The sequence below is a fragment of the Oncorhynchus clarkii genome, chromosome 8, assembly GCF_045791955.1.
Source record: "Oncorhynchus clarkii lewisi isolate Uvic-CL-2024 chromosome 8, UVic_Ocla_1.0, whole genome shotgun sequence".
Taxonomy (NCBI): Eukaryota; Metazoa; Chordata; class Actinopteri; order Salmoniformes; family Salmonidae; genus Oncorhynchus; species Oncorhynchus clarkii.
In genome coordinates, this window is record NC_092154.1 from 22,868,574 (window position 1) to 22,879,016 (window position 10,443).

Sequence of the window (10,443 nt, forward strand, 5' to 3'; positions counted from 1 at the left end):
ATTTGATTGATAAAATGTTTTGTATTTTGCCTAAATCATTTCAATTATCAGAAATGATTCATTTCCATTACTTTCCCAACATTTTTCGGATTGGATAATTTCCCAAAACTTTTCCACAGTGGTGTTAAGTAGGCTAGTTAAGTAAACATACTTTAAAGTACTACATAAGTAGTTTTTGGGGTGTCTGTACATTTTGAATACTTAGCAGGTCATGAAAATTGTCCAATTCATGCATTTATCAAGAGAAAATCTCTGGTCATTCCTACTGCATCTAATCTGGTGGACACACTAAACACAAATGCTTTGCTTGTAAATTATGTCTGAGTGTTGGAGTGTGCCCCTGGCTATCTGTAAATTAGAAAAACGAGAAAATCGTGCCTTCTGGTTTTATTAAGGAATTTGACATGATTTATAGGTCTACTTTTGATACTTAAATATAATTCAAGCCAAATACTTTTAGACTTTTATTCAAGTTGTATTTTACTGGGTGACTTTCACTTTTACCTGAGTTATTTTCTATTATGGTATCTTTACTTTTACTCAACTATGACAATTAGGTCATTTTTCCACCACTGCATTTCCAGACCTGGATAACATTTTAAAATGACATTTATTTTCCAGGATTTTTATGACAGTATTAACCCTGTAAGAGCTCTTCAGCAGAGGACACATATCTAACAGTAGAACGGAATGAACTTTGTCCCCAATTTAACCAGCTTCACTATATAAAGGCTCAGTGTTTTTACCTAAGACTTTGCTTTGACAACCGTCCAGTGGAGTTGTAATCTGGAATATATAGGTATTCACGTTGCAGAAATGATAGACCGAAATATGAAAAATGTTCTGGTTGTATCCACTGGATTTTTATCTCTGTTCACAGCGTATGGAGGACTTCAGAGTTTACAGGTAACTCAAGATACTGTCGTGTCAATCATTACATAGATGATTGTTTGAATATTAAGGTACAATTCAACACTGCAATTTCTGGTTGTTGATAATTGATGGCACCATCCGTCTCCTGTGTTACAGAGCAGTCTCAATGCCGAGGATGGGATGGGGGTGACATCTCTCAGTGTTATCTATGCCTCCATCATCCTGTCATCCATGTTCCTAACACCCACTCTCATCAAAAACCTGGGCTGCAAATGGACTATTGTTGTCGGCATGGGCTGCTATGTGACCTATTCAATTGGGAACCTCTATCCAGGATGGTAAAGCAAACTGGCTAAAACCTGTTCAGACCTTCATTGTTTACAACTTTCAACAAGCTGTGTTTCTTCTTCGTGATTTAAGAGCAAAATTACAATACAACTAATCATGTACCTCCCTACCTCAATGAGTAAAACATTTGGCATAGTACACATATATTAACTTGTTGTTACCAAGTAGAGTTGGGATTATTTCAGTACTCTGTGAGTAGCTTAAACTAATTATGTGAAAGTAGTGTTCATCAACAAAGTTGTTTACACACATGGTATGAATCCTATCCCTCTCTGCTATGCTTCCTGGACTGGCCTGTCAGTAGTTGTGTTAGTTTACAAACTGTAGGCAGTGTCTGATGCTAACCATATTAATCTGTCCTCTTCTAGGTACACTCTGATCCCCACCTCTGTGATCCTGGGTATGGGAGGTTCTCCACTATGGTCAGCCAAGTGTACCCTTCTCACCATCTGTGGCAACCTGCAGGCCCCTAAAGAAAACAAGGCAGCAGCGGATGTTATCAATAAGTACTTTGGCATATTTTTCTTGATATTCCAGTCTTCGGCTGTATGGGGAAACCTCATGTCGTCGTTGATATTTGGTTCAGATACAGATATACGTAAGTAGCAAGTGCACACATACACACACAAACAAACACACACACACACAAGTATGCACACACGCACACACAGAACAAATGCAACTTATTTGTGAAAGTAGTAACATTTCTAAGTTAAAGGGTGACTGTAGGATAAAGTGAATGAGATCCATCATGTGCAGTGTACATTATGAGAGGTGTTCTTGCCCAACCATCCTCTATGGTACCATCTGTCATAATGATATCTTTATGTTCTCCTAGCTGACATCTCTGAAGAAGATCTACAATATTGTGGTGCAGGTGTGTGCATTGATATCAATGTAAACTCCACGACCAAAAGACCAGCACAAGAATTAGTCTGGACACTAGTCGGCTGCTATATTGGTAAGAACCTACTATTGTTTGTCAGTGTTACACTTTGACACCTGTTAGGTCCTGAACAAACAGAGTAAAAACACAAACAGACGACTAGGAAAAGTTCAAAACAAGTTTATCCACCCACTGGGTCATACAGCTGAAAGACAAGGTATGATTACACAAGCACATATATTTATAACCTCCTACTAGGTGGGGTCAACTCCTTACACATCTAGATAGCCGATACATCTCTGTTGCTAGGCAGGAACTTAGTTGATTCCTCTTACTGGTGTAGTCATGGCCCTGCCTGATGCTAGAACCTTGGTGGGTGTGGAAATGTATGTGTTTGAGATAGAACTGTAGTAGGAGGGTCGTTGTGATGGGCTTCTCTGGCCCCCCTCCCAAAGGTTTCTTTTCACTTCATCTGTTGACTTGACCTGGAGTCGAATTCCTCTCTCCTTCCTAGTTCCGCAGCTGACCTGCCTCAGCAGAGACTAGCTGTTTCCTTTCGCCTCCCTCCTTAGTAGTGTTGATATTCAACAATAACATGTTTGAACAGAAAAATAACGTTCTGCTCTTCCCCTTGTCTCACTCAGTAACTTTCCATACACCACCTTCCTATTCACCCTTCATTGACCCCAACATATACATTCCTTATATTTTAAGTAATCAATAAGTTCTAGTATGGTAACATTAATAAGTATATTTCAAGCTAGAATCCAACAAGGCTAAGAGGAAATGTTGCAATTTTAATGCTAATTCCCTGCAATTCTACACATTTTGCCATGGGGCAGAGAATAAAATGTGCTGTTTAAAAGCAAATTTCCTGAAATTCTACACATTTTGCTATCATATACTACTTGGGGGCCCACCGATCTCCATATATATACAGTACCAGTCAAAAGTTTGGACACACCTACTCATTCAAGGGTTTTTCTTTATTTTTACTATTTTCTACATTGTAGAATAATAGTGAAGACATCAAAACTATGAAATAACACATATGGAATCATGTAGTAACCAAAAAAGTGTTAAACAAATCAAAACATATTTTAGATTTTAGATTCTTCAATGTAGCCACCCTTTGCTTTGATGGCAGCGTTGCACACTCTTGGCATTCTTTCAACCAACTTCACCTGGAATGCTTTTCCAACAGTCTTAAAGGAGTTCCCAAATATGCTGAGCACTTGCTGGCTGCTTTTCCTTCACTCAGCGGTCCAACTCATCCCAAACCATCTCAATTGGGTTGAGGTTGGGTGATTGTGGAGGACAGGTCATCTGATGCAACACTCCATCACTCTCCGTCTTGGTAAAATAGCCCTTACACAGCCTAGAGGTGTGTTGGGTCATTGTCCTGTTGAAAAACAAATTATAGTCCCTCTAAGCGCAAATCAGATGGGATGGTGAATTGCTGCAGAATTCTGTGGTAGACATACTGGTTCAGTGTGCCTTGAATTTGAAAATAAATCGCTGACAGTGTCACCAGCAAAGCACCACCACACCATCACACCTCCTCCTCCATGCTTCACGGTGGGAACCACACATGTGGAGATCATCCGTTCACCTACTCTGCGTCTCACAAAGACAAGGCGGTTGGAACCAAAAATCTCACATTTGGACTCAAACCAAAGGACAGATTTCCACTGGTCTAATGTACATTGCTCGTGTTTCTTGGCCCAAATCAAGTCTCTTCTTCTTATTGGTGTCATTTAGTAGTGGTTTCTTTTCAGAAATTAATCCATGAAGGCCTGATTCATGCAGTCTCCTCTGAACAGTTGATTTTGAAATGTGTCTGTTATGTGAACTCTGGCAGCCCATTTATTTGGGCTGCAATTTCTGAGGCTGGTAACTCCAATGAATGTATCCTCTGCAGCAGAGGTAACTCTGGGTCTTCCTTTCCTGTGGCAGTGTCACCTGTGCTCCTCTCCGGTCTCTAGGTCAACAGGCTGCTCGTTATGGTGCACACTTGTCACCATCATTACGCGCATCAATGCATTGATGCTCACCTGGACTCCATCACCTCTTTGAGTCCCTGCCCTGTATATTTCCCTCCCTTTTCTTCCTTCCTCGGGTGTCATTGTTTCTGTTTCCTGTCTGTGCGTTGTTCATGTTACTTGTTTAGTATTATGTTTCATTTATTTATTAAAACACTCACTCCCTGAACTTGCTTTCCGACACTCATCGTTACAGGCGGTCCTCATGAGAGCCAGTTTCATCATAGCGCTATATGGTTTTTGCGACTCCACTTGAAGAAATGTTCAACGTTCTTGAAATGTTCTGCATTGACTGACCTTCATGTCTTAAAGTAATGATGGACTGTGGTTTCTTTGCTCATTTGTGTCATGTTCGTTGGAATGAATATCGGATGTTGAGTTCCACATCATTTATTATAAAGTGAAACTTAGCAAAGCAAAAACAATAAGCAATAAACAACAAACAACAAACCGTGACTACAGAGATGCAACGTGCACTAACTCAAAACAATATCCAATAACCTACAAGTGGAAAAATACCTTTGACTGGTACTGTTTATCTATCTGTACAGTGGGTTGCAAAAGTATTCACCCCCCTTGGCATTTTTCCTATTTTGTTGCCTCACAACCTGGAATGAAAATTTATTTTTTTTTAGGCGGTTTGTATCATTTGATTTACACAACATGCCTATCACTTTGAAGATGCAAAATGTTTTCTATTGTGAAACAAACAAGAAATGAGACAAAAAAAACAGAACTTGAGCGTGCATAACTATTCACCCCCCCCCCCCCCCATCTAGCCACTGGGATTTTTTTCCCATTCTTCAAAGCAAAACTGCTGGGTTCTGTTGGTGTACAGCAATCTTTAAGTCATACCACAGATTCTCAATTGGATTGAGATCTGGGCTTTGACTAGGCCATTCCAAGACATGTAAATGTTTCCCCTTAAACCACTCAAGTATTCTTTAGAAGTATGCTTAGGGTCATTGTCCTGCTGGAAGGGAAGGTCTCAAATCTCTGGAAAACAAACAGGTTTCCCTCAAGAATTTCCCTGTATTTAGTGCCATCCATCATTCCTTCAATTCTCAAGTCCCTGCTGATGAAAAACATCCCCACAGCATGATGCTGCCACCACCGTGCTTCACTGTGGGGATGTTTTTCATCAGCAGGGACTGGGAAACTGGTCAGAATTGAAGGAATGACGGATGGCACTAAATACAGGGAAATTCTTGAGGGAAACCTGTTTGTTTTTCATAGATTTGAGACTGGGATGGAGGTTCACCTTCCAGCAGGACAATGACCCTAAGCATACTGCTAAAGAATACTTGATGATGTTGATGATGTTCTCAGGGTGATGAGAGGTGTTGGTTTGCGCCAGACATAGCGTTTTCCTTGATGGCCAAAAAGCTCAATTTTAGTCTTATCTGACCAGAGTACCTTCCTCCATATGTTTGGGGAGTCTCCCACATGCCTTTTGGTGAACACCAAATGTTTTTGCTTATTTTTTTCTTACAGCAATTGCTTTTTTTCCAGACACTCTTCCGTAAAGCCCAGCTCTGTGGAGTGTATGGCTTAAAGTGGTCCTATGGACAGATACTCTCCACCGTGGAGATTTGCAGCTCCTTCAGGGTCAGCTCCTTCAGAGTCTCTGTTGCCACTCTGATTAATGCCCTCCTTGCCAGGTCTGTGAGTTTTGGTGGGCGGCCCTCTCTTGGCAGGTTTGTTGTGGTGCCATATTCTTTAAAAAACGTAATAATGGATTTAATGGTGCTCCGTGGGATGTTTAGAGTTTCTGATATTTTTTTATAACCCAACCCTGATCTGTACTTTGTCCCTGATCTGTTTGGAGCAAGTCCTCGGTCTTTATGGTGTCGCTTGCTTGGTGGTGCCGCTTGCTTAGTACTTTTGCAGACTCTGGGGCATTTCAGAACAGGTGTATATATACACTCAGATCATGTGACAGAACATGTGACAATTGGTTGCACAATATCTTATTTAGGGGCTTTATAGCAAAAGAGGTGAATACATATGCACACACCACTTTTCTGTTGTTTTTTTTAAATAATTTTTTTCATTTCACTTCACCAATTTGGACTATTTTGTGTATGTCCATTACATGAAATCCAAATAAAAATCAAGTTAAATTACAGGTGCAATGCAACAAAATAGGAAAAATGCCAAGGGGGATGAAAACTTTTGCAAGGTATTTGTATATACAGTGGCAAGAAAAAGTATGTGAACCTTTTGGAATTACCTGGATGTCTGCATAAATTAGTCATCAAATTTGATCTGACCTTCATCTAAGCCACAACAATAGACAAATATAGTGGGCTTAAACTAATAACACACAAATTATTGTATTTTTCATGTCTATATTGAATACATCATTTAAACATTCACCGTGTAGGATGGAAAAAGTATGTGAACCCCTAGGCTAATGACATTTCCAAAAGCTAATTGGAGTCAGGAGTCAGCTAACCTGGAGTCCAATCAATGAGAGGAGATTGGAGATGTTGGTTAGAGCTGCCTTGCTCTATAAAAAACACACAAAATTTGAGTTTGCTATTCACAAGAAGCATTGCCTGAAATCTCTGGAACATGCTAACATCTCAGTTGACGAGTCTACGATACATAAAACGCCAAACAAGAATGGTGTTCATGGGAGGACACCCCGGAATAAGCCACTGCTGTCTAAAAAAAACATTGCTGCATGTCTGAAGTTCGCAAAAGAGCACCTGGATGTTCCATAGTGCTACTGGCCAAATATTCTGTGGAGAGATGAAACTAAAGTTGAGTTGGTTGGAAGGAACAGACAACACTGTGGAGGAAAAAAGGCACAGCACAGCACACCAACATCAAAACCTCACCCCAACTGTAAAGTATGGTGGAGGTAGCATCATGGTTCGGGGCTGCTTTGCTGCCTTAGGGCCTGGACAGCTTGCTATCATTGACTGAAATTAATTCTCAAGTTTATCAAGACATTTTGCAGGAGAATGTTAGGCTCTGTCAATTGAAGCTCAACAGAAGTTGGGTGATGCAACAGGACAACGACCCAAAACACAGAAGTAAATCAACAACAGAATGGCTTCAACAGAAGAAAATACGCCTTTTGGAGTGGCCCAGTCAGAGTCCTGACCTCAACCCGATTGAGATGCTGTGGCATGACCTCAAGAGAACGGTTCACACCAGACATCCCAAGAATATTGCTGAACTGAAACAGTTTTGTAAAGAGGAATGGTCCAAAATTCCTCCTGACCGTTGTGCAGGTCTGATCCGCAACTGCAGAACATGTTTGGTTGAGGTTATTGCTGCCAAAGGAGGGTCAACCAGTTACTAAATCTAATTGTTCACATACTTTTCCCACCCTGCACTGTGAATGTTTACACGGTGTGTTCAATAAAGACGTATAACTATGTGTGTGTTATTAGTTTAAGCAGACTGTGTCACATTTATGACCAATTTATGCAGGAATCCAGGTATTTCCAAAGGGTTCAGATAATTTTTCTTGCTACTGTATACACTATATATGCACAAAAGTATGTGGCCACCATTCAAATTAGTGGATTCGGCTAGTTCAGCTAAACCCGTTGCTGACATGTGTATAAAATCGAGCACACAACCATGCAATCTCCATAGCCAAACATTGGAAGTAGAATGGCCTTCCTGAAGAGCTCAGTGACTTTCAATATGGCACCATGATAGCATGCCACTTTTCCAACAAGCCAGTTCATCAAATTTCTGCCCTGCCAACTCTAAGTGCTGTTATTGTGAAGTGGAAACATCTAAGAGCAACACCGGCAGCAACAGGACCGCCAAGTTCTGAAGCATGTAGCACGTAAAGATTGTCTGTCCTCGGTTGCAACACTCACTACCGAGTTCCAAACTTCCTCTGAAAGGAACATCAGCACAATAACTGTTCATCGGGAGCATCATGAAATGGGTTTACATGGCCGAGCAGCCGTACACAAGCCTAAGATCAGCATGCGCAATGTCAAGAGTCGGGTGGAGGGGTGTAAAGCTTGCCGCCATTGGACTCTGGAGCAGTGGAGACGCATTCTCTGGAGTGATGAATCACGCTTTGCTATCTGACAGTCCGACGGATGAATCTGGGTTTCGCTGATGCCAGGAGAATGTTACCTGCCCAAATGCATAGAGCCAGCTGTAAAATTTGGTGGAGAAGGAATAATGGTCATGGGCTGTTTTTCATGGTTCGGGCTTGGCTCCTTAGTTACTTTGAAGGGAAATCTTAACGCTACAGCATAAAATTACATTCTAGATGATTCTGTGCTTCCAACTTTGTGGCAAAAGATTGGGGAAGGCCCCTTCCTGTTTCAGCATGACAATGCCCCCGTGCACAAAGCAAGGTCCATACAGAAAGAACATGACTGGCCTGCACAGAGCCCTGACCTCAACCCCATCGAACCCCTTTAGGATGGATTGAAATGCTGACTGCGAGCCAGGCCTAATCGCTCAACATCAGTGTCCGAATTCACTAATGCTCGTGGCTTTACAGAAGCAAGTTCACGCAGTAATATTCCAACATCTAATGGAAAGCCTTCCCAGAAGAGTGGAGGCTGTTATAGCAGCAAAGGGGGACCAACTACATATTAATGCCCATGATTTTGGAATGACATGCTCGAAGAGCAGGTGTCCACAAACTATATATATATACACACACACACACACATGTACATACATTTCATACATCGGGGGCCTGGGGCATGAGCTCTGCATGACCGTTTGGTAATCCAGCCCTGCAGGTTGATGCTATTGAAATGTTCTAATGTTTGTTTCTGTTGTGTACTAGGGGTGGGTGTGCTGGCCATGATCATAGTGGCAGTATTTCTGGATAACATAGACAGAGATCAGGCCCAGGAGTTCCGAGGGAACAGAGAACCATTCTGGAGCACCTTCCTGGCCACGTTTACACTCCTGAAAGACAAGAGACTCATCATTCTCATCCCTTTGTCCATGTACAGTGGCTTTGAGCAGAGTTTCCTCTCCGGTGAATACACAAAGGTGAGGAGACGATACATGGTTCTTACCCTGCCTCGAGGAATCCAATGTTCAAGAATTCTTTACCAACGGAAGAGTGGCTAAAAGTTGTTTGTGAACTTCTTTTGTTGTTTCTTTTGCAGAACTATGTGACCTGTTCATTAGGAATCCATTACGTTGGATATGCGATGATATGTTTTGGAGCCACAAATTCGTTATGTTCCTTTATGTTTGGGAGGTTGGCAGAATACACTGGAAGAGCCCCACTGTTTTGCTTGGGTAAGAAGAGCTTTCCAATAAAGACATTAACATTTTCATTGGTATCCTATACGACACACTTAAAATCAAATCACTTACTACTCACCGCTCTTACAGCTGCGGCGAACAACTTTGCCTGTATCATGGCCCTGTTGTTCTGGAGGCCTCACCCAGACCAGCTGCCAGTGTTCTTTGTGTTTCCTGCTCTCTGGGGCATGGCAGATGCGGTATGGCAGGCACAAACCAACTGTGAGTTGAGTTATTGAAATGTATTACTGTGACATGCTAGGTACATCAAATATTTTGTACAGAACAGAGGTAACAGTGGTTGTTTTTATTTGCAGCACTGTATGGGGTTCTCTTCCCCAGACAAAAAGAGGCAGCGTTTGCTAACTGCTGTATGTGGGAGTCCCTGGGGTTCGTGATAGCCTTTGCCTACAGTACCTTCATCTGTCTAGACACCAAGATCTACATCCTCCTTGGAGTTCTGATCCTCTCCATGGTTACCTGTTTGTGGGCAGAGTACCAAGAACACAACAATCCTACACTTCCGGTGGAGGAGGGAGTATATGACAAAGACTATAAAAAGGACACAGACCAATACACAGACTACTCAAAAAACATACATCACATCATTGCTCAGACCAGCTTGTAGACAATATGTGGATTTGATATGTAGACTTATGCAACAGGTGAGTCTAATCCTGAACGCTGATTGGTTAAAACCGCATTCCAGCCGGTGTCTATTCCACAAGTTACCACCAGCTAAATCTATGACGTTAAAATACCTTTTTACTCTGTTTCATCTGACTGTGCAATCCACTGTCTTATCAGCCCAGCCAGGCAATTTAAAATTGATCTCCACTATAAAAAGCATCTAGACATTATCTCACATTTTTTAGACTAACATTTAGTTTTCAACAGAGGAGATTTATATAAACCTTGCTGACTGTATCTCTGACATTTGCAACATTGTTTCAATATCCAAATTCGATCTCCAGCTGTCCCATAGTAATGAACACAGATTATGTTGTTATTCTGGCTGCACTGTTGACGTGACTA

At 41.5% G+C, this 10,443-nt stretch overlaps 1 protein-coding gene across 1 annotated transcript; it reads left to right on the top strand.

Moving 5' to 3' along the window:
* The first annotated feature begins 816 nt into the window (after nucleotides 1-816).
* On the top strand, nucleotides 817-10,036 carry LOC139415416 (protein unc-93 homolog A-like). The gene is made up of 8 exons (XM_071163518.1): nucleotides 817-906; nucleotides 1,030-1,211; nucleotides 1,590-1,819; nucleotides 2,060-2,182; nucleotides 8,936-9,147; nucleotides 9,267-9,402; nucleotides 9,499-9,630; nucleotides 9,726-10,036. Exons 1-8 carry the CDS (start codon nucleotides 817-819, stop codon nucleotides 10,034-10,036), a joined length of 1,416 nt encoding a protein of 471 aa, XP_071019619.1.
* The last annotated feature ends 407 nt before the right edge of the window (nucleotides 10,037-10,443 follow it).

Bases quoted from the DNA above. Each gene is read 5' to 3' on its own strand.
- LOC139415416 (XM_071163518.1), top strand. From the start codon at position 817: ATGATAGACCGAAATATGAAAAATGTTCTGGTTGTATCCACTGGATTT. The intron at 1,212-1,589 runs GTAAAGCAAACT...GTCCTCTTCTAG, and splicing joins GGGAACCTCTATCCAGGATG to GTACACTCTGATCCCCACCT. The intron at 1,820-2,059 runs GTAAGTAGCAAG...ATGTTCTCCTAG, and splicing joins TGGTTCAGATACAGATATAC to CTGACATCTCTGAAGAAGAT.